This window comes from Acomys russatus, chromosome 15 (genome assembly GCF_903995435.1).
Source record: "Acomys russatus chromosome 15, mAcoRus1.1, whole genome shotgun sequence".
NCBI classification, from domain to species: domain Eukaryota; kingdom Metazoa; phylum Chordata; class Mammalia; order Rodentia; family Muridae; genus Acomys; species Acomys russatus.
The window spans coordinates 35,699,032-35,724,610 of record NC_067151.1 but is presented as its reverse complement, the minus strand read 5'-3'; the positions used below and the strand labels follow the sequence as shown (position 1 = coordinate 35,724,610).

Sequence of the window (25,579 nt, the reverse complement as noted above, 5' to 3'; positions counted from 1 at the left end):
TATGTTTGGAAAAATAACCCAAAAACAACAAAACTAAACAAGACAATACAAATATGTCACAGCAGCATTTAAAGCATTTTTCTTTCCCTTTCAAAAGAAATTATTTCCCCCTGACTACTTCTCCTTACCTAGCCATTTTTATCAAACTCACTTCTCACCATGGAGCTGGCCGGGCAGGGAGGGGACGCGGCGTACCTGCAGCATCAGCGGCAAGAGGAGCTTGAGGAGGCTGTCGTCCACGGGTCTGCTCTTTTCTAAGACGTCGAGGATCCACGACAAATACTCATGCTTTTCCAACATTCCTTCCTTCAGTGGAGAGAAATCACACTACTGACGTCACAACCGAAGGGTTTTCAGACAGGCTTACGTGTAACAACCCTGTGTTACTGCTACGGTCATGAGCCCTCTCCAAATAAAATAAAGACCTAGAAGGATCTGCGGGTGGGGCGAGGCAGTGCGGTCTGGGGTTTGTTGGTATTTTGGGGCTTTTTTTGTTTTTTTGGTTTTTGGTTTATTATTTATTTATTTATTTATTTATTTATTTATTTATTTTTTGTCTCTGGTAATATGCTTCGCTCTAAACTCATTTTTAAAACTGCTAACAGATATTCAAAAGCCATCACATTCCAGGCATGGTACACCCCCGACAAACTATCAATAGCATTAACGCGTGTGCAGGGAGGAGATGGGGCAACCGGGGATGGTGCTGTCTATATGAAAGCTGCTCGTGCCACCGTCTCAGAGGGCTGAAAGTGCCCACCATACTATGGCCCGGAATAGTTCCTTAATGACTTTCAGATTTGCCTACCTCTAAGTGTATTATTTGAAATATTAATTTAATGACCCATTATATGAAAGAAAAGATGGGCTTTAAATCAAAATATATAAAATTAATTCTATACAACCATGCTGAAAAATAACTACATCTCCACACATTGACAAAATAGCCCTCTGGAGTGGATGGTCTCTTTTCCCTTAAACACTTCTTGTTCTTCTAACCGAAACCATTTGACAAGCACTTTCCTACTGAGCTACATCTCTAAAGAGGCCACTGATCCCAACATAAGCATCCTCTGTCAACTGCCTGCATACACGCATATACATGCATGAGGACATGCCTGCATGTACACACACACACACACATACACACTCAGACACCTTTCTAGGCAATATACACTTAATGTCATACTGTAGCCTTGTATTACAATTCACAGAATAAAAAAAACTCTTCAAAACAGAAAAGAAGTCATGTTTCATGAAAATCATATGCCGTATTTTAAATTTTGGAAACATTTAAAGAAACTTTACAGTAATAAGTAATGATATAATTTTACAAGGTATGATTAATTTTAAAAAGGAATCCTAGGGTTGGGAAGACAGGTCACAAAGTAAACTTTTTGCTGCGCAAGCAGGGGAACCTAACTTCACTTCCCAGTGCCCACGTAAAAATAAGTAAAATTAAAGCAAAATAAACTTGGTGGCGTGCACTTGCAATCCCAGGGCAGAGGTAGGGAAGGGCAGACTCTTGGAGCTCACCAGCCCCAGCCTAGACTAAGCCTGAAGTCCCAGTGGGAGATCTTGTTTCAGAATCCATGATGGACAGCTCCTGAAGAGTGAATTAATACTCAGGGTTGACCTTTGGCAGACAGGCCAAACAACAGCAAATGAATATGCATATGCACACACATATACAGAGACAATAAAACAAACTTTTTAAAAAGTGATGAACTTAAAACTCAATCCTCCAACTCCCCCAGCCCTCCCCCGCCTTTGTTTTTTGTTTGTTTGTTTGTTTCTGAAACAGAGTTTCATTCTCTGTGTGGCCTCAGCTATACTGGGCTTGACAGACCAGTCAGGCCTAGAACTCACAGAGATTCCACCTGCCTCTGCTAGGACTACAGGCATGCACCACTGAGCCTGGCTAATCCTCCAATTCTTTTCTTTATATATTCCTGTTCTTATTTTCTACATAAGTATGTCTGCATGTGTGTACTAGGGTAGAACTTAAACTATGAAAAACAAACTTGTAAAAGTTGACATCAATGGCAGACACAAAACACCTCAGTAGGTAAAGACACTTGCCACCAAGCCAGAAGACCTGTGTGCAATCCCTCGGACCAACATGGTCAGAAGAAAAGCCCACAGGTGATGCTCTAGCCTGCACATACATGCCATGGCTCACACGTACAGACACGTACGTGTACACACATGCATGCACACACACACACACACAAGATTTAGTAGTAAATGTTACCGCTATATTGTATAATCTTTTTAAAAGCTCTAAGCATGCTGAGAAAACACATTTCTGAGAAGCAAACTAAACAATCAGCTGAGTAAAAACCCTAACAGTGCAGACCAGGGACTGAAGCAGTTCAACACAGAGCTGAGGTTTGTAACAGCTGTTTTTATTCACTTAAAAACTATGCTACTTCACAAAAGAACCACTTGCCTATTTGTTTGTGTGACTATCTGAGCTGTTTCGAAAAACTCACTACCTGCCTATTTGATCAAAGTTCTAAATGGAACATTTAAAAAGCCACATATTTCTTTCCTTTTTTATTAACATAATGGATAATAAAAACCTGGGATAATAATGGGACTTTAGCTGAAATACACCTTGTAAGGAATAAAAATAAATAAATAAATACATAAATAAATACATAAATGCAAATAACACCACAGTTGACCTCTGCTGGTCAGTAAGAACTATAGCAGCTAGTCTGAGTGAGAAGTCAGTAGCTCCTGATTGTGCTTCATCTTCCCCGTAAATTTTCAGATACAACTGAACAAACTGAAGATGATGTCTATGTAGAATAATTGGGTGGCAGAGGGGATCTGTTATGAGATAGGAAGCATCAGCATAAGTGTGTTTCTGAATAAATATATCTAATTTGCAAAATAAAGAGTTTTAGGAGCATTATACTTAATAGCACATTTACAAAGTAATTAATGGCGCTAAAGTACCTGACGCCAGACAGCTGGGAATGAGTGTGTAATAAACTGTCACTGCAGAGCATACGTGTTACCTGGAACGCACTGAAAGAGACATGCCTGGCACTGCAGTGTATGACGGGTAAGCCCAGCACGTGAGATGCAAAGAAAAGCCAGGGTGATCTACACAAGCGAGTTCAAGAACAGCAAGAACTCGCCTCAAAAGTGTCATTTACATACATATCCGTTCACATTACGATATGTCATTTAGGCCCAGGAAATACAACTGTAGACATTTGCCAGCATGTTTTTGGTCAACCACAGGCCACATCTAACAGGTATGTACTTTGCCATCAGTCTAATTACGTCGGAGACGATACTATCTACATTCATATATCAAGTATATTCTGCGATGTTTGAGGAATGATAAAAATCACCTAGCCGCCCATTGCTCGGCATGCATCGCTGTTGGTTAGGCATCACATGACTGTCCGTGGAAGGCGTCCCTTTTCTTACACGCTTTGATCAGATTACCTGGAACATGTGAAACGCCAGCTTCTCGTTGTACTCCCACTGCTTCATGGCTTGCTCAACCTCTGGTGGCACAGGGACGGGGCCATCTCCTGTGCTGGAGGCCATGTGGTAAAAGTCAGAGATTTTGACCAACTGCTCTCTGAGGTATCTGGTAGATATTTGTGTCCACTCTGCATTAAAAAAGAGAGAGAGAGAGTTGTGATGGTAGATACAGCTGTTAAGAATTACACACCCCCGCCCATTATTCTGAGGTCACACCTTCAAGTCTAATGTTTGTTACGTAAGAATAACTTTCGCGCCGGGCGTGGCGGCACACGCCTTTAATCCCAGCACTCGGGAGGCAGAGGCAGGTGGATCTCAGTGAGTTCGAGGCCAGCCTGGTCTACAAAGTAAGTCCAGCACAGCCAGGGCTACATAGAGACACGCTGTCTGGGCGGGGGGGGGGGGGGGGGGGGGGGGGGGGGGGGGGAATGACTTTCGCATTTGCAGTCATTACTCAAAAAGCATGCCCAGAATCCGGCCAGATCTCAGGAGGACAAGCCATCCTACTGTTGTGCTTATGTGACCCCAGAAAAGACACCTGTACATGAACTTCATCATGTGTGATAAATGACAGTATCATAAAGCCACTTCAGTGTCATCATGGCATTAAAGAACAGACTGCTTGTGAGAAACGTCAACACGCCAGCTAAAGAACACCAAACTGAGCAAGGATGGCTCTTAAGGTGTGCTTCTGTCCTATTCCACGTCAGGTATCAAACACACATGCACCGCTTTGTGTCTAAAGGACTGAAGTCCACAGGCTTGACCATGAAACTCCCAACCTACACCGTCCCTGGGATGTGCGCAGACACTGGCATGGTTGGCCCTGTCAAGACCGTCTGTGCCTTAGTTGTTTTGCTTTCATCAACCAGCACTGATATCCCAGAACTCAGAAAGGAGAGAATAATACTGACTGAGAAGCATTAAAAGGTAAGAAACAAAAGAAGACCACCCTCCCCCCAAAAAAGCACCAGAAAGGGGGGACAGAGGGCTGAGGAGATGGTTCAGTGGGTAAAGAGCTAGCTATGCAAGCGTGAGGACTTGGGTTTGAATCCCAAGAACCTACATCTATCCAGGTAGATGTTTGTAGATCCATCCATGTTTGTAATCTCCAGGGCTGCTATGGCAAGACAGGAGGCAGAGGCACGAGAACCCCGAAACGCTTGTGGACCACAGAGCCTGGTGGAAGCAGCTCAGCTGAGCAGCAAACAACAAAGAAACCTTCCCTCAGCCAGGGTGGAAGGAGAACCAAAACCTGAGGCTGTCCTGTTGGTCAATCTCATGTCTCTCAATCTCTCTCTCTCACACACACACGCGCGCGCGCGCGCGCGCGCACACACACACACACACCAAGAATCGCTAAAAATTATCGTAAGATGACTGTCGCTGGAGCACAAATTAAACTGTGTTGCCTCTGGCAACCAAATAGGAGATGATACTAACTTTAGCCCAATCTGTGGGCAAAAACGTAGTAACTACAAGGTTGAAGCCAAGAGTCTCCAAGGACTTAGGAAAACAGCATTTTCTAAGAAACCATCTTAAGGAAACAACTCCACACAATGTTTTCCCATCATTTGGTCCTCCCATTCTCTCAGAAGTGAGGACCAGAAACTAATTGTCTGTCAGTAACTGACTACTTTCTCTTTACTTGTCAACTATACCCAACTATAACCACTGTTATTTGTTAGTTTAATCACCTGTTCCACCTATGTCTTGTGAATTAAAATTCAGTTTGGTGTTATTATAAAAGCCTATAATCCCATCACTGTGAGGTGGAGGCAAGATAATCTGGAGGTCATTCTTGCCTACATAGTAAGCTTAAGGACAGCCTGGGCTACATGAAACCCTATGTCAAAAGAATAATAAGATATAAATAAATAAAACTTAAGCGCATACCAAAGCTGAACTCTAGTGATAAACCAGACAATAGCACGATCAGTACTAATTACACTGTTTCTCTGTTGTCATTTAACAATTTTCCAGAAAGCACCACTGGCTATATATACTATTATCACTGAAAGTGATCAACTGGAACTAAAAACATTCCACTATGAAATATCATTTCCTTGTCCCCTTGTGACACGGACTGATGCTTTCATGAGACTTGTTCTAGCAAAACCTCTACCACCTGCTGAGAGAAGCTGGGCTTACCTGTAACAAGCAAACCCAGAAACCCGGGCACAACCCTGTGCTTTGTGCAGCAAGACTCATGAGTTACTGCTTGCAATGCAGCAATGTTAGCAAGCCCGCAGCGCATTTCAGCCTAAACTAAAAATAACACAAGTCTGCACGCACCTACTTTGTCTAAGGCATTAGCTTCATTTGTTAAATATAGAAATACAAGTTTACTATAGAAACTTGCAATACATACACAAATACAGGGAAAAAAACATAATATCCAACTTAATCCCACCATCTATAATCGCTACTTGAATACAGAGTTGTCTGCATTACCCACAGGAAAAGTGGTGCTTGCCCTTCCACGTGCACAGGTGCCCAAGGTCCTTATACGGAATTGCATGGTCTGGGAAGATGGCTCAGCCAGGAAGGCACTTACCAACCAAGGATGAGGACAGAGTTCAGGTCCTCAGAATGCAGGCAAATGTCAGGCAGTCATGGCGGCGCACCAGTAATCCCAGTGTGAGGGAGGCAGACACAGAGGACCCACAGAGCAACAAGACTAGCTACAGTCAGTGAGATCTGCTCAGTATGTAAAATGGAGAGAAAGCAAAAATACCCCAATATCAGCCTCAGGCCTCCACATGCATGCACACACAAAGGCGTGTAAGCACGCAGCATGCAACCATGTACGTTCACACATGCACAACATACACATGGGAAAATAGATACGAAAGTGGTATTTGTATAAAACCATAACACATCCTCTTCATACCTTGCATCTTTTCTACACTTATAACATGAAACACAATGCAAACGATACACAAATACTTGTTATGCTACTGTGTGGGTAAGGACAAGCATAAACGCCTACACGCGTGCAGTGCAGTTGCAACTTATTTCAAATATTTTTCATCCATGGATGGCTTAATCTGCAGTCAAAACCCATCTATGAATATACTGGCTAGAAAGATGGCTCAGTGCATAGCATTTGCTACACAGTTATCCTTGCTGAGTTCAAATCCCCAACACTCAAATAAAAAGCCAGCCCTGGCTATGCAAGCTTGTAATCCTGGAGGGAGAGTGGGGGGGATGGTAGAATCCTCAGGACTTGCTGGCTGCCAGTCTGGTTCTGTATTCAGTAAAATGGGGATATGGCAGAAAGTCGTAGAGGAAAGCAATTTTTAAAAACCGAGCCTCTTTATAAACACATGTGTATCTTTTCTTTAATTGCCGAACAGACTACACTACAATCTGAACTCCTTTTAGGAATTAATAAATATAGCCCTCTCAGCACTTTTAACATCAGACACAAAATCACAGTATGACTGGGATGATCTAGAGATATGTGACAAAGTGACGTAAGATTAAACATGAAGGGGTACACATAAAACTGTCACTCAGAACTGAACACAGACATGGAAGAAGAGATGGCTCGGTGACTAAGAGCCCTGGTTTTTCTAGAAGAGGACTTAAGTTCGATTTCTAGCACCCTCAGGGAGGCTCAAAGGAGACCCTGGGGGTTTTGGGTGAAAAACAGAAAATAAAGGTTGTTGGGAAGATTTGGCTACAGAGAATCGGAGTAGAAATACTGAGAAACGTGACCAAGGAAGGTTCTAAGAGTGGAGAGTCCTTCCTAACTCAAGCAACTCAGAAAACATGACCACCCCTGCACGCTCACATAGTAGAGGAGGAACTGAAGTCTATAAAGCCAGTGTTCCAACTGTGGCTATGACCGCTACCCAGGATGCTGATGGGTCGACAACAAAAAGAACAAGGCGGTTGCTAGGTTTCGTCAGTGCTCTTCCTTGAATGCCAGGATCCCAGAAGCACAAGTCCGTCTTGCTAATCCCTCACCCTAAGAATAGAAGGCTAGCCCCAGAGGCATGCAGAGGTTCGAGTCTGCCTGCCCCAGCACTGCACAGACGCAAGGGCTGTGAGACCATCAGAGACATAAGGCTAAGTGCTCAGTAGTAAAAACCAAACACGACACACGCTCACTCTGTTCATCAGGCACAGGAATTTACAAACATGCAGTGGGTGACAGCAGAGGTACACCATGTTAAAAGATGGCACTCCGGAGCCTCCAAAACCTGCAAGATGAACAGCAAGGTGGGTGCTAGACAGAGGAGAAAGGAGCAACCATCTTGGTAGTGAACACAGCGTGCCAAAGGTGAAGAGGCCTGAAATTTCCTGGTAGTGTGACATTATCAGAGACTTGTTGGCATTAGAAGGATATGGTGTGAGACAGAGCAAGCCTACAATCCAAAACCCCAGCCCCACCATTCAACTGGCTGTGAAAAATGCAGCCAAGTAGCGAACCTTGGCCAGCTCTCAATTTCTCCTTCTGCAAATTAAAGATTTATAATAAATACCTCAATTGCTGTAAAGATGAGTCACTATGCACGATGAGCACAAAAGAGGATCCGAGCCGTAAGGGCACAGAATGATTCTAGAAAGGAACAATGCACACTGGCTTCCAGTGGACAGCAAGTGCTGCTTCCGGTATCAGACCCTGACACCCCCACCCCCCTACCCCTGCTGACTCAGCTAAGTTAACACTCAACTGATAACTTAATGCCTGGCACAGTACCTATGGGGGCATCCAAGCCTCATGGGCTTTCAACGGACCCACAATCTTTACTGAATGACCCACCAAGCTTCTTGCGCAGGGACTGCACCCATCTCAAATGCCACCAGCTCCCCTACACGTGGCTGCACTAGTTCAAGCAGCTCTGGTGCTTGGGGGGCTGTGCTTATCTAGAATGCCTTCTCTGCTCTCACCCATACACAGCCACGAGCAGACATGTTTCTGGGACCAATTGAAATGTCGCACACCATTTCTCTAGCCTCTGCGCAGCAGCCCTCCACCTGCTGGGGAGGGCTCGCCCTTTTCTGAGTGTTATGGCCTCGTTCTGCATTATTTACATATAAAATTACGCACTGGCTTCAACCAATACATCAGAAAGTCCTTCCAAAATAGATACTACATCCCTACCTACTGGTTCTGCCTTTCAGTTCTTAGTGGGAGCTTAACAACGTCATCACTGCCTACCTACGGGTTTTTTAAACCACTGCATTCTTCTAACTTGAAGCATCAATGTTATATAAAAGGCCCATGCGAAGACTATAATTTGCTTTCTTTATTTGTGTGTGGGTGTTTAGCCTGCATAATTGCCTGCATACCACATATATGTCTGGTGTCCATGGAGCCCAGGAGAGGACATCATTCCCGTGGACCTAGAGGTAAAGACGGTTGGGAGCCCCCATCCGGATGCTGCAGATCACACCTGGGTCCTCTCAAAGAGCAACCAGTGTCTCGCACCCATGCACTTTGCATTCCTTTTGAAGAAACTTACTTGTAAGTGTGTGCATAAACACCCTTTAATTCTACGATAGCTCAGTCTCCTGGCCACACCTTTCCTTTTACAAAAGCAGCTGGGCACTATGTGAAATGAATGAGAGGTTAAAAAAAAACAAAACAAAACCAGACCCTAACCAGGGGCAGAGGAGCACACCTCAAGGGTAATTTGGTTGTTACACTACTCTAGGGCAGAGGTGAGAGGTTCTGGGAGCGGGGGCGAGTGTTAATCAAGCTTCAGGGGGGTAATCAGCCAGACTTGGGAGCTGAATGAGTAAGGGAAAAAAAATCAGCTGCAGCATGTATAAGCTGCACAATCCATTTCCAAACACTGTGTAACAAAAGCTGAAAGATCACCTACCACCCTCCTGTTTCCTGTTAAGATGGCTTCTTGATTAACACCGTCAACACAGGATTAGCAGCCCATTGTGAGATGTTGTGAAAATCATGTCCCTGAGAAAGGACTTGAAGACCGAAAGAATTATTACAACTCAGTAAGTATGTTTTAAAAAAAATCCTAGTTTTAAGGTTAGGGTTCGAAAGACTGCAATGTATACTTCTCTGGTGAGGATAAATCAACGGCCAAAAGGTACACTCAGAGATGCCCAACGTCAGAAACCATCGTGAAAAGCATAATGACCTAAGACCGTGACGGCTACAACCAAACACAGTAACAAGAACTAGTAAAACTGTGGGGGGAAATGGGATCCTTGTGGATTACTGATGGAAATATAGAAGGGAAAGAGAGAGAGAGAGAGAGAGGTTTGGCCATTCCTCAAAAGGTTAAGCATGGGAACACACTGCAACCCAACTACTTTACGGCCACCTATATACCCAGGAGATAAAAAACACTTATCTACGCAAAGACCTTATACAAATATTCATGCAGTGCAGCAAGACTCACAACAGATGAAGGTAAATCTAGAGACCCATCAACTGATCAGCGGACTAACTGGTGAATGCCGACAATGCAGGAATAGTGATCCGTAAGGGAGTGCTACGCTTATGAGACACGCCACGGCGAGGGAGAGCCTTGAAAACATGAAGTGAAAAAGCCAGTTTGCTAGACCCACATATTACGTGGCTTGTGGTGTCCAAAATAAGACAATCTATTACACAAATTAAACTGCCAATGCTAATGAATATGGGGCTTTGCACATGGTGAAAACGTTCTAAAATGTGGTTGGTGATATTGTATAAGTTTCCTCCAAGACTGAAACATTCTATCCTGCAGGAAAGCCACTTAAGCAGGAAGTCCCTGAAATTGACCACTACGCCCCTACCTGCCAGAGCAAGCAATAAAAGGTGAGAGGCCCTCTTAGACTAGAACAGTGGTTCTCAGCCTTCCTGATGCTGTGACCCTTTTATACAGTCCCTCATACTGCAGGGACCCCAACCATAAAATTTTCACTGCTATTTCATCACTGTAATTTTGCTACTGTTCTGAACTGTGGTATAAATATCTGTGTTTTCTAATAGTTTTAGGAGACCCCTGTGAAAGGGTCATTTGACCTTAAAAGGGTGGGAACCCACAAGTTGAGAATCACTGGAAAAGAGGAGCAGAACTGCAAAGACTCAAGGAAGCCAATCTGCAAAGAAACTCTCGAAACCAGCTGAGCTACCTGGAAGAGGAAGGACAGAGTCCAAACAGTCTGTTCAGGATGGTCCAGCTCCCCAGCGTTTGAGAGCTGCCACCCATGCTTTGGTGATGCAGCTGTCTTTGAGTCATTTCTGCTCCTGTAAGTAACCCCACACCCATGTTCCTGTAAGTAACCCCAATAGAACTCAGTGGTTCACCATACTGGATTTTAGTGGTACCCACACTTCAGTGTATCGTGGACTCCCTATCTGGGGTAAGAAGATGTGTGTACATCTCCTTGGGAAAAGCCACACAACAGATGGCTTCACAACTATGAACACACAAACATCTTCGGGCTGATTTTATAAAATGTGTTAATTGTATGGCATAGGAATTACGCCTCAGTGGTCTTTTTTTTTTTTTTTTTTTTTTTTCTTGAGATACTTAATTTCCAGATAGAAATTATCTACATTTCACAAGGTAAAAGAAAATAAAATTCCATGATTCGTGGAAGAGATGGTAGTTGAGGGAGATGAGAGGGAAGAAACCAGAGTAGCTGTAAGGTCATGGTTAAAACTGAGCAGTGGGTAAAGAAACTGTACACACTTTAACATTTTTCTTTTTAACATCCACAGTGGGATGATTTTTAAAGTTATAATTATCCAAAATCCCCATCTGGCCAGTGTTCTGTTGTGGAGTCAAAACATGGTTGCCAGTGTGCTGAAAGAGCAAATACCCTAGCTACCGCCCCAGTGTGACATGCGATCATGAGAGCCGCAGCACTGGCTAGGCTACTGTGTTCTGTTGGGGTACCAGTACATGGGCCCTTCCAGCTGATGAGGGAGTAAAAGAGAGCAGACAGGGTGGGAGTGAAAAACAAGCTACTGTACACAGCAGAAGCACGACAAAGCAATGTTACTGCACATATTAATCCTTCTCAATCATTTGCCTGTGGCTAGGAAGAAGTTTAGCAGGTAAGAACACTTGCTGCTCTTTCAGTGGACTTGAGTTCAGTTCCAAGCTCACATATCAGGCAGCTCACAACCATGTGTGATTCTAGCAGCAAGGGAGCCAATGACCTCCACAGGCATCTCCACACATGGTGCATACACAGATGATGATGATGATGATGATAAGAGAAGAAGGAGGAGGAGAAGGAGAAGGAGATGAAGAAGAAGAAGAAGAAGGAGGAGGAGGAGGAGGAGGAGGAGGAGGAGGAGAATTATTTTTAAAAATCCGTAAATGTTTTCATCTATTCGGGATGTGACTCAGCAGTAGAGAGCTCATGTGTGCCAAAAAAAAGTAAATAAAATATCAAATAATTATCTACTGTGGTTTGTAAAGATTTTTCTGTGTTATTTTTAAACTGGCTTTATTGTCCAAAGACACTGCATAGTATACAAACTACTGCTCTTATGAAATCGAAATTATATCCTAGCACAAAAAAATAATTAATATCTAAGATAAAAGCCGTCAGTATTTAGCAACAAATATTTTCTACTGCAGGCTGGAGGTTCTGCTGGGAGCTACTAGGAGAATTAAGAAAGAAGCCACCTGAGGCAAGTCATTCTTGAGATCCAGAGAGACATAGGGATGCAGAGGGACCAGCGGCAGTGGGAGAAATGCTCTGGTATACCCTGACTCAGGAGAGGTGTTGCACTGTTTCTGACAAGGCTCATAATGGAAGCAGAGGAGTCTCCAGCATCTAGAGGTTCCCAAGTGAAAGTGTGAAATGACCACCAGAGGGCACTAGTGAAACATACATCCACTTCCAAGAGTCTTCTCATGCAACAAGCCAGGCCCTGACTGATATGGTATCTCGGGAGTACAGCCTTTTCCCACAAATGATTAAAAGGCACTGAAGAATTCTGGTCAAAGGAATATCAGGATCAGATCTATAAATGAAGGCGAATTCTCAGGAAGTTGTATAAACAAAGTGAGCAGGAGCTACCAAGTTCAGTAGGGAGATGACCGTGACAGGGAACAAAGAGAAGAGGTGGGAGTGGCATCCTCACCAAGGAATACAGTAACCAGCCTGATAAAAGAGATGAAGCAAAGGGCTGCTAGATTAGGAAAACTTCCGGGACTCAGAGTGGAGTGACTGCGAAGATAATAGCGCCACCTTGCGGAACACACAAAAACTACTTAGAGGTGGGAGGCGGGATTCAGTTTTGCTACAATAATTGCCTGTTTTAGTTACACTTCTAATTTAAAGATCATGACAGACATGCAGGTTTCTGTAGATACCTCAGTGAGCAATGACCCTCACCTTAGCATGGTAAGAGAGTCCCAGGATGGGTTAAAAAAAAAAAACCAGGGTATATTTACAAAGATTGCGCTCATACTTTTAATTAACCCCTTGGGACATCTTTCCTCTGCCCTGGGATCAGGCCCAGGAAAGAAAAGTTTCCAACAAGGCAACGGACTTGTCTGCCAGCTAGTGCCTTTGCTTCCCTGGGCCCTTTGCACAGCAGGCTTGTGGACCTGTGTGCCCCAGCTGGGAGAGGAGACCTCAGGAATGAAGGGAGGGGTCCCTCCTGAGGATCTGGGTGGCAGAAGGAGAGACAAGGAAGTGTAACTAGAGAATCACAGCTGCGGCCAGCTCCCCAGGAAAGGCGCAAACCTGAGTGTATTCTTACATCGGGTACTTAATGACCCTCACCCACGCCCAGCTTCTGTCACAGCTGGTAGGAGAAGGCTCAGTCCCTTGTACAACAGAACTAAAAGTCCACTTTCCCCTGCCTTTGCCATAATGGAGTTCATGCCAGGATCACAGCGTCAATGGTAGTTTGAGAAAAATTTCAACAATAAAAATGACACAGTATTTCCTCTCTCTCTCTCTCTCTCTCTCTCTCTCTCTCTCTCTCTCTCTCTCTCTCTCTCTCTCTCTCCCTCCCTCTCTCCCCTCTCCCTCTCTCTCTCTCTCTCTGTGTGTGTGTGTGTGTGTGTGTGTGTGTGTGTGTGTGTGTGTGTGTGTGTGTAGCTGCTTTGGAGCTTCCACTTCCTAGCTTACCCTAGACAGCTTTTTCTGAGGACAAAACATGGGAGACCTTACCTTATCACCAGGTGACCATACAGAATAACTATAACAAGAAGTTATAAAGCACAGTAACTTCCACATTACACAGCAGCCAGAACATAGTCCTCTTGCCTGTCACCAGCAGCCTCCTGAAGCCCTTCACTCCTTCATCTTTCTAAAGACAGGACACCAGCCGGACTCCTTCACTTCACCAGCATCCCACTCACAGTCAACCTGATGACCTAACGACTAATAACTGTTCTCTACACAAAAGCCTAGTGCAGTCAGAACTCTTAACACAGCAGAGCTGATTCTGGCTTTAGAAAAAATCATTAAAGACAATGTGCATTGAAGGCTATACACACTTTATATAAAATAACTCAAAAACTGAAGCCCCTTCCTAGTTCTTTTTTAAGCTTTCTAACCATCACAGAATTAACATTTCAATCAAACAACAAACAACTAGCTTTTATAAATAAGTCATTAAAACATTAATAGTGAGCACCTATTTAAAGACCAAGGCCATTTTATGTACACCGTGCACATCACAGAACAAACATCAAGGTCTGTAAAGACTATTTAAAATACGGTAAAATGTACCTCAAGGACATGTAGGAATTTGCGATAGATGAAGTATGTGAAAAGACAGATGGGAGACAGCAGTAAGAAAACAAACCAACAAACAAAAACCAATCATTAGTCCACTTTGAGCAGTCTGTGATTTTCAGCACGGTACGTATTTACCTATCTAAAACACACACACACACACACACACACACACACACACACACACACACACACACAGAGTAAGTGTGGGGTGAATTTTATTTAAGTCTCCTGGCTTATATTCTAATAGATCTGCAAGACAAATGAAAACTCTACCAATGACCTTTCATTCCCACCCCGCCTCCAATATCAGGCATCTCCCCTAGCCTCAGACAGCTACCCCTCCCTTTCTGTGAGCAGCATGGAGATACAGCACTGCCCACAAGGCCGTGCACATCTAAGAAACAGAGAAACAGTAAGCGTGGAAACAGAAGCAGTGCAGGACTACAGCTCTCAAAGGCTGGCTCCTGGCGGCACTGACCAGTGTTTGGGGCTGATCATGTAGGTTAGATAACCCATCAGGGCCTCATGCCTGGAAAAAACTGAGTCCTCCTCTCTCAGAAGCCATTACAAGTCTCTAGGTCTTCACCTAAGGGGTGAGGCTTTGAGATATGCCCACCCCCCCCCATCCACGTTGGCAGGTCAACTCTGTTGAAGCAACCATATTTTTAAACCCTTACAGGTGCAGCTTCCATGCTATGTACAGAAGATACTATGTCACTGCAGATTTCCCAGTCCTCTGACTCGTACAATCCTTGCGACCCCTCTTCCATGTTCACGAAACCTTAGTGCAGAGGCTGTGTTGCTGACATATTAATTGGTGTCAGGTGCCCTCTAGTCTGTTACTGTCTGCATGTTGAGCAGTTGTAGATTTCTATAATGCTCTCCAGCTGCTGCACAAAGACGACTCTCTGAGGAGGGGTAGGAGCCACACTTGCCTGTGAGTATAAAGGTAACTACTTAAAACGCAGACAGGGGAGCTGGAGAGATGGCTCAGAGGTTAAGAGCACTGACTGCTCTCCCTGAGGTCCTGAGTTCAATTCCCAGCAACCACATGGTGGCTCACACCATCTACAATGTGATCTGATGATCCCTTCTGGCCTGCAGATGAACACATAAGCAGAGCACTGTCTAATAATAATAAATATTTTTTTTTTAATGTAGATAGGAAGCACACTGTTTTATGGAAGCGGCTGCAGCAGCTTCTCCTCAGGACCTCACCAGCCATGGGTAGCTGGCCACTGTACAGTCTACAGCACTCTATGAATTCTGTCCCACTGGGAGGGCCTTAAGTCCAATTAACTGGCTGATGCTTACTCTCAGGAGGTAAGTGACACTGTTGCACCCTTGGTCATTGCTAGTCATCATTGCTGTGCTTTGTATAGTTTACAGCTGGATGGGCGTGTTGATTGTTTTTCTCCCTTGGCAGCTCGCATAGCTCCTCCGGATACTTGGAAAGCTAAATGTGCTTTTATGATAATACAGCATAGATGTATTTTTAAACGGTTCTGGAGGAACGAGGCGTTTTAAGATCAATTATAGTTAAGTTCTTCAAAGTTCTCTGTCCAAAATGTGTGGTGCCCTCAGCAACAGTGTCTTATCCTAAAATTATAGGAAGCAACTAAGGGCAACAGCAATAGTCTATATTGTTTTGGGAATCTCTTGGACTCCCTGATAAACAACTTGAAAGGAGATTGCTCATACCTGGCACTAAAATTTTTCTTTGACAGTCTATAGCTCTTGGGGAAGTATTTAATTTTGAATGTTTAAAAAAAAAATGATTGCAGCGAGGCACAGTGTACACATCTATAATCCGAGCAGAGGGAAGCAGAGGCAGCTGGATCTCTGAGTTCGAGCCCGGCTTGTCCTACAAAGCAAGACCAGGACAGGCAAGGCTTCGCAGAGAAACCCTGTCTTAAAAAACCCAAAAAGAAAGGGGTAAAAAAAAAAAGATTGCTCATGATGCAAATTTGTTTTCAGTTTAATAAATTTTAAAGATATATGCATATTAAAGAAGTGCTTAAATGTATATTATCAAAAAAATACATTTTGACAAGTACCCTATACATGTTTCATTGGAATAATGAGTAGACAATAGCGAGAAAACTGGAGATGGCACAAACATCTGTTAATGAGTGACTGTCCCCAATAAACAACAGTAAGACCACATAATGAGAACCTAAGAACCCATAAAACTATCCAGTAATCTCCCGGGTCTGTCAACAAAAGGGAAGCAAGTTATTAGAAGGCATATAATAAGGCATCTTTCGTGTAGAACTGAAACGAAAAAAGATGCATGTATTTCTAAACTTTTCCAAAAATAAAAATTCAAAGATTGAAACTACCAAGAAATGGTTGAGGGTAAAAAGAATACAACGGAATAAAGATGAACAAATTGCATATTTGTTAATAATTATAAGCATTAAAATATAATCGTATTGCATATTGACAATATGAAATCTAAAGAAACTCAAAATGAAGACAAACTGAAAGGATATATATTAACAATATATTAACAATAAAAGAATGAACAAGATTGCTCAGTGTGTTAAGGAACTTGCCACCCAAGTCTGGTGAGCTAAATTTGATCCCAGAACCCATGAAAACGTGGAGGAAGAGAGCTGACTCGACAAAAATTCCTGGTTTTCACACAGGTCTTTGTCATCAATGAAATCTAAGGAACAATTAAGATATGGACGCAATGCTAGCTTGAAGCCCAACTATGGAATCTATAAAGTTAGCATGTGGTCTCTTGAAATAATTCAAACTGGAAATAAGCTGGCTGGTTAGATAAGAAACCAGACTGTCAACTATGTGTTTTGCAGGGCTTATTTCTGCAGCCCAAATGCCTTAGTGACATTAGGAATCACTCACCACGAGAAAGGGGCCACTATTTCTCCTTTGTATTTTGGGATGATAAGAGTGGTTCCAAGAGCACAGCCAACCTCAAAACCTCATGTGGCACAGAAGAAATGACAGCAAACAGCAGCGCCCCCGGCAGTTTAACCACAAGGCATTTTAAGCAGCTTCTAATCTACCCCTTCCGCTAAAAAGAGACCTCATGGATTCCATATGTCATCACTTCTCGCCTGCCATACCAAACACCCAGCAACTTCTACCGCAATTAAAGCTGCTCAGGCAGCAAATGATCTCCGCCCCTCCCGCACCTCTCTCTCTTTGTGTGTGTGTGTGTGTGTGTGTGTGTGTGTGTGTGTGTGTGTGTGTGTGTCTGTCTGTCTGTCTCTCTCTCTCTCTCTCTCCCCCTCCTCTCTGTCCCCCCTCTGTCTCCCTCTCTCTCTGTCTCCCCCTCTCTCTGTCTCCCCCTCTCTCTGTCTTCCCCTCTCTCTGTCTCCCCCTCTCTCTGTCCATCTCTCTGTCCATCTCTCTCTCCCCCCTCCCCCCTCTCTCTGTCCCCCCCTTCTGTCCCTCCCCCCCACACACACACACACCCACGTCTGTGGCATCTTGGACTTTACTTGTTTCTCCTGTCCTGCATAGCACCAGTGACAAGCGTTCTGCCCACAGTCACATCCAACACCCGACCCATTCATTCACTGCCAGCATTCTCTCCCCTAGCAATGCCTGTTGGCTGCAAGGGCCCAGATCCATCACATGCGCAGGGCAACAGCAATCACCTTCTCCCAGGGAGGAAACAAAGCATCTTCCAGTGACCCAGGCCGGGGTATTATCTCGCTCCAGCCACATCAGTATAAACAAAATGCAGTGGTAAAAACCTACATGGTAACAGTGTAGTGCGGAAAATAATCAACTGTGTTGGCTAGCTGCCCCTCGTAGCAGTTGTACTATATTCACAGTCTGTACTTACTTCATGCCATAGGCTGTTTCTAAACACATCAAGGGTATGGATCTGTCTCATAAAACACTGATTCATCTCGTGCTCACAGAGTACTGTCAGTCATCCTCATTTGGTAGTCAGGAAATTGATGTGTAGTGGTGTGACCATAACAGAAATCATAAACCCTCTCACAGCTCCCCATCATCCCTGAGAGAACACAGGATCCTCCAGCAGACGACCCCTCCACAACTGACCCTCGAGCCCTGACCCATGCTCAAGCCGAAGCAGAAGGACAGCAGTTGCACGAGAAGCTTTTGCTGACTTGCTGACCTGCCCCTATGCACCCACTGTCCTTCTGTCAGCAATGTCCTTACTTGGTTAACATGCAGCCTGCCCTCAACTCTGCCTCCTTAAGGAAACCCATTCTTTCTACACTAAACCGATAAGTCACTAATGTGACGAATCTCCTCAACTTCACAAGTTCTATCCCACTTATCCCCTGGGACTGCACTTCATTCCTTTCAGTATTCGCTCTGCCTTCCAAGACGTGGAGTGTGTAGATGTGCGCCCTCTACCCAAACTGGAAACACCTACAGACGGATGCCTGTAATCTTCTCTGTCTGCACTCACTGGCCAGCACAGCGTCCAAGCATGGGCTTTGGAGACTCCTTGAATATTTAAGCTAAAGCTCTTTGTCCAGTATTGCCATGCACGATCCTCATCTGGGAACCAAGACTCAAACAGCCTTCTCAAAGTGTACGGATACTAAACCAGAAGACGCACAAAAACCTACGCAAACCCCAGCAGCATTCATTAATAAGCTGGGGACTGTGGCGCCCCTGGTTGGCACAACAATAGCCACAGAGAGCCAGCAGTGCTGCTGAAGGAAAAGCCAGTGGAAATTCAGCTCTGAGACTAACAGCCAGGAAACAGAACATCACCCGAGCTGAAAATCTTCCTCTGTAAGCCCATGTTTCTTGAAGCTAGGGAGACAGCTTGCTCAGAAAAGTGCTGTTTATACAAGCATAAGGACCAGAATGTTTTTTAATTTTTACTTGTTCTTCTCTCATACTCTACATCCCAACTTGCAGTGTCCCCTCCCTCCACTCCTCCCAATTTCCCCCACACCTCCCCCCTCCCCAGGTCCACTCCCCCTTGCCCTCCCTGCCCCGACCCCTGGAAAAGAGCAGGACTCCCAAGGACATCAACTGCACACAGCACAACAAGATACAATAAGACCAGGCACAAACCCTCACATCAAGACTGGGAGAGGCAACTTTAGTAGGAAGAACAGGGTCCCACAAATAGGCAAGAATCAAAAACACCCCTCACTCCCATTGTTGGGAGTCTCCCCCAAAACACAAAGCCAAAAACTATGGCATATATGCAGTGGACCATAATGTGTCCCTCAGAACTCATACAAAATATCTGGGCATAATGGAGTATAATTGCAACCCCAGTGCTGTGGCTGAACAACAGGCAGATCTTTGGGGTATACAGGACAGCCGGCCTTTTGTAAACAGCAAGCTTCAGGTCAATGAGATCTTGTCTCAAAATAAAAAAAAAAATTTAAAAATTTTAAAAAGAAAAAAAAAAAAAAAAAAAAAAACCCAAACAAACAAACAAACATGGCCCCTGATGAACACTTGAGGTTGACCTCAGGCACAGGCAAGGGCACAAGCACACATGCACACAGTAGTTTTAGTTTCTGTTGCTGTAATAAAATACTGACCAAAACCAACTTGGAGAAACAAATGTTTATTTAACTTACAAATTATACCACCATTGAGGAAAGCCAAGGCCAGAACCTGGAGACAATAGGAAAAAGTGCAATAGAAGAGAAGTGGCTCTCGTCTACCGCCCAGGTCCAGGGACAGCACCAACCAGAGTGCGCCAGGCCCTTCTAGGTCAATTAGCAATAAGAAAATTCCCCACAGACGTGCACACAGGCTAATTTGATGGAGGTATTTCCACATGGAGGTTCATTCTTCCCAGGTATGTTAACTTGACAACCAAGATTAGCCGTTACACTTACACACAAGAATAAGCACACAAGCATGTGCGCACATGCACACACACACACACACACACACACACACACACGCCAACACATCAGCCTCAGAGCAGTGGACACGTGTCCCTCTTTACACCAGTTCATAAACACACAAGACAATATTTGTTCCAATGACAGCATCAATAACAAATATTGTGGCTGTTATTAGCTAATTCAGCAGCATGACAATAGCTCACAGGGTAAAAATCTGCAGACAAGTGTATGACTTCTACTGTTTAGAAAAAAAAAAAACTAAGTTTCAGTGTTACAACTTTACACAATAAGGTTATTGTGTGATTCAAATGCTGATTTCTGTACCCTCCATATCTGGTTGCAAGCCTTGTTCTGAGAATCCTGTGTCTCAATGTTGTATAAACTCTGCTACCCAATGTCCCCTTGTATGCCAATAAAGCAGCTTACAGCCAGTCTCTGAGCAGGGGAGGGAATAGGGCTGGACTTCCTGCCAGCCAGGGAAGGAGGAGTTAGAGGAGGAAGTGGGGGATTCATCCACAAGCAGTGGTACAGGAGAGATGATGAATTAACTGGGGCAAAGAAAGAACTAAAGAGCAAGTAACTTGGGGATTTTGGTCAAGATGGAGTCAGGATAGCATAGAGGGTTAAGAACAGACTTAAACTGCTCAAGATAGTGTTGTAAAGCCTAATAAACAAGCAAAAAAGAGTCTCAATTATTTGTGTGATACCCAGGTTAAGAAATAAACTAAGAGAAACAGAGTTTTATAAAAATAACACTAACATTTCCTAATCTTTTTAAATACTACAGTAGTGACTACGTTTGGAATTTAGCTTTTCATTCAGAACTATTAGCTGGTCCATTTAAAGTGTTTTTCTCTGTTAAGATCAAAACACTTAAGGCAGCTAAACATACCTATTCCCTGAAAAAACAAAATTGATTCAGTTCATAAGACAAATGAAACTAAACAAAACTCTTATTGCTGCTGACAGAAGAGGAAAATTAGTTTAATACCACAGGAGTAAAAAAGGGGGCTTGTCAAAGAACTAAAACTAAAACTACCCTAATGTGATGTAGCTCTGCCCGCCTGGGTACATATGAAGGACTCTACATCCCACTACAGATACCTGCACAGCTGTGTTAACTGCTCCTCTATTCACAAAAGAAAAAGAAAACCTCCTGGATGTTCATCAACAGAAATAATAATAATAATGAAAATATGGCCAATACACACAATGGAATTTTACTCAACTGTTAAAATAAAATTATGAAAACTGAAGGGAAACAGGTGGAACCAAAAAGTACATTAAGTGGCATGGCCCAGTCTCAAAAAGACTAATGCTACATACATATTCTCATACCTGGCTGCTAACTTTTCAAGTTTGTGTTATATGCAAGTAACGAGTTGTACAGGTAGGTGCCGGCTATGAACGGAGATATTTTCGGCTCAGTCATGGTTTCTATTGCCGTAACAAACACCAGAACCAAAAGCAGTTTGGGGAGAAAAGATTTGTTTCCATCTCACAGATTGACAATCCACCATGAAGGGGGAATTCAGGGCAGAAACCAGAGGCAGGAACCTAAGCAAAGGCCATGAAGGAATGCTGCTATTGGCTTTGCTCAGCCTGCCTTCTTTACAGGGACACACACACACACACACACACACACACACACACACACACACACACACACACACACACACACCACACACACACACCTCAATCACTAATTTTAAAACGCTTCACAGGGCGTCTAACGGGCCAGTCTTATGGTGGCTTTTCTCAACTGTCATTCCTTCTTCTCTGATAACTCTTTTGTATGTCATCTTGACATAAAATCATGGAGCACGAAAGGGGACCAAGAAGTACTGGGAAGAGGAGATAATAGGTGCCTGTAACATGAAAGGTGTAAAGAACACTGGGGTTAGAAGGGAACAAGGAGAGAGGGCCAGTAGGGAAGAAGGGGAAAGATGCTCTCCTTTGCTTCCCTGGTGCTGCAATAAAACACTGACCACACATAACCTGGGAGAGGAATGGGTTTATTTGGCACCGTTCCTCTCCTGAGCGACACCGGGGCAAGAACCTGGAGGGAGGAACTAAAAGAGAGACCACAGAGGACTGCTGCTTCCTGGATCCCTATCCACACCATGCTCAGCTTGCTCCTTCATCTGACCCAGGACCCCCTGCCCAGGGGCTAGAACTACCCACAGTGGTCCAGGTCTGCCCTCATCAGTCACTAAGCAAGAAAACGGCCCAAAGACATATTTACAGGCCAAGACAATGAAGTCAATGTCTCAACTGAGGATCCGCCTTCCCAAATGACTCTAGTTTGTATCAAGTTGCCAATAAAGGAATAAATAAATAAATAATAACTAGCAAAAGAGAAATGGCACAACTAAATTTTGTTTGAAAAAATTTTTGTAAGCGAGCATAGTTCTTTGTTAGCCAGTAAAAACAAAACAGTTTGTTTAGACACGCTCTCATACTAGCTGGTCCTCAACTCTCTACATATAGACCAGGCGGGCCTTGAACTCACAAAGATGACCCTGCCTCTCTACCACCTAAGTGCTAGAATTAAAGGCATGCATCATGCCTGCCAAATATAATTTTTAAAAGGTAGTTGATAATAAATGTGTAATTTCTGATGTCCTCTCCTTCAGGTGACAATACCCTCTCTTCACTTTAGTAGCTGTCACTAAACACACCTAACTATAACACTTCCTTATTTTATTTCATTCTAGTTTTTAGGTCTCACTAGGACCAAGAATTACAAACTTGTACTTGAGCTCCTTAATTCCATCAATTGAAATCTCTGCCCTTGGCTGCAGATATAGCACAGTGGTAAAGTACTTGCCTGGCATATATAAAAACCTGTAAAATAAAAATATAAATGAGTGAATAAATATATAAATACCTGTCCTGGTGTTGCCGTTTGTCCGGCCCATTACTCCCTGCTTTGAGCTGCTCATGAAAGGTCTCCCACCGACCCAAGGCCCTTCTTTCACCTGTTAATTTTGCACACACTGAGGAAGTTTTGCTGGCACAAGCTCCCAAGGACCACAGCTCATTTAATCTGTTATGGTGGCGTGAACAAAAATGGTCCCCGTTTGCTCTTATGTTTGAATGCTCAGTCATCAGGGAGTGGAACTGCCGGAAAGGATCTGGAGAGGTAGCCTTGTAGGAGAGTGTCTATTATTGGTGGTGGGTTTGAGGTCCCAAAAGCCCGAGCCAGGCCCTGGAGATTTTATAAGTACATATATAACAGAATTTAATTATACATTAATATATTTGATAAGTATAGCATATACTTATATATCATATACATATTCTGTGTGTGTGTGTGTGTGTGTGTGTGTGTGTGTGTGTGTGTGTGTGTCTTGGATCAGGATGTAGCTCTCTCAGCTACTTCTCCATTACCAAGGCCACCTGAAACTATAAGCAGGCCCCCAATTAAATGCTTGCTTTTACAAGTGTTGCCTTGGTGATGGTGTCTCTTCAAAGCAATAGAGCAGTGACTAAGATATCTATACACTACATCTATACTCTCTACATGATAGTGTCTGTGTCTTGCCTCGTTACTGTCATCCCACTTAGCTTTAGGGAAAAAAAAAAAAGCTTCTGCCAATAAAATTAAACAACACCGTTTTTATAGCTCTGGTCCAGTGCTGAACGTGGAACAGAAACTAAAACATATGTTTCTATTACAAAAGAATAAAAGCCATTTCTACTAAAAAAAAAAAAAAAAAAAAAAAAACCACTATACAAATCCTAAAAACATCAACAAGACGACAAAAGCCATAAGACCAACCCTAGGAAACAGCAACACTGGATAGTCAATCTAGCCCCAAACATGCTGAACAAATGGTCTCGCTATCAAATCCAGGACACAGAACGTAATTCTGCAAGTTAAATCTCCTCAAATGCATTCAATCTTATCTAACGCCCCACATTTGTGAGTATTTACTTGGCTGTATAGCTGACTTGGAGTGTGAACCTTGCAGCATAATGACTGTACTGATGCAGGCAAGTGCTTCTAAATGTTCTGTATAATTAGAGAGTCTGAAGACAATGAGAAAACTCAAGAGGCCACCAGATGCAGCAAGATCGCAGGGAAACAAGATCAGGTATTTGAAAAATGGAATCGTTCCATACAGTATACATGGCATATTTATACTTGCAGGTTAAAAATATATATAAAAAGGTTCTCATGTTCCTGGAGCAAAAGCGACCCTGGCCAACTGATTCCAGGTGGGAGGGAACCCACTTAGAATGTGGCCACTGTGGAGATCTGCAAAGCAAGTGTTCTGTCTGAGAAAGCAGCCACCAGGTGTTAGGAAGACAGTTCCTGAAAACTTGACTGGTTCCCGATACCCAGCACACAGGAGTTACCTGTGGCCCAAACACCCAGCACAGAGGAGTTACCTGTGGCCCTTGCATCCAACACAGAGGAGTTTCCTGTGACCCCCCTGCCCAGCACACAGGAGTTAGCTGTGGCCCCTACATCCAACACAGAGAAGTTACCTGTGGCCCAAACACCCAGCACAGAGGAGTTTCCTGTGACCCCCTCCACATCCAGAACACATGAGTTAGCTGTGGCCCGCACATCCAGAACACAAGAATTAGCTGTGACAGAACAGAGGAGCTAGCTGTGGCCCCGACACACAGCACACAGGAGTTAACTGTGGCCCCCCTGCGCAGTACACAGGAGTTAGCTGTGGCACACACACCCAGCACACAGGAGTTAGCTGTGGCACACACACCCAGCACATGTGTATCATGTGTTGAGTTGCAATCCAGTGTCGAAGCAAGAAAGAAATGCTTAGGACAAAAACTGGTTGAGCAATGCCCTAAGCTCTTTATAAATCTTAATTCCGTAATACTCGTAACCACTCGTATTTGAAACTCATCTATATACATAAGGAATGGCTCCACACACACAAAAAAAAAAAAGCAATACATCAAGAAAGAAACTCTCATTCTGGAGAACTGTGCCTCAATGGCATGATATCCCAGCTTATATTATCACTGACTGGTGAGACAGGGAGGCAGAGGGGGAGGGATGGAGGGAAGAGAGACAGGGAGACAGAGAAGAAAATACTGTTGGGATCTGTGTTGTTCACCCATTGTCACGAATTTTATCAGATCTATAAAAGCCAGAGACTGACTTTACCACAAGCAAGAATGATCGTCCCTTGATTGTTCAGTATACTGCTATGATACAAAACTTGTATTTGCTGCTGCTTGTACAGCCTGCCCTTGCACAGATGAGGTCAACACTAACTGTGGTTGCCCTCCAAGGGGGCAAAGGCACAAAGTTATGGAGCTGATGCCAGACCTGGTTGGAGAAATGGTGAGACAAGTAAATGGAGTGGGAAAACTCTCCACTTTCAGGTTCAATTAAAATAAGGAGCTGCGATGACCTTCTAAGAACCACAGACCTCTGTTGGAAGGCCAAAGCAACAGCTCTTCCTTGACTGGGTAACAGTCCTTGGAGAAAGGCATCAGCCAGTCCACTATGATGCCATCAAGGCAATAAAGGAAACTTCCTGTACCCATAGTTGCTAATG

The 25,579-nt window shown here is 43.8% G+C and overlaps 1 protein-coding gene across 1 annotated transcript in view; it reads right to left on the bottom strand.

Moving 5' to 3' along the window:
- Window positions 1-25,579, bottom strand: part of Med12l (mediator complex subunit 12L) — a 309,618-nt gene that overhangs the window by 243,987 nt on the left and 40,052 nt on the right. The window contains exons 5-6 of the mRNA XM_051157205.1: window positions 3,469-3,638; window positions 196-306 (exon numbers count right to left, since the gene is read on the bottom strand). Coding sequence (XP_051013162.1) covers window positions 196-306; window positions 3,469-3,638 — 281 coding nt within the window. The remainder of the gene's footprint in view (window positions 1-195; window positions 307-3,468; window positions 3,639-25,579) is intronic.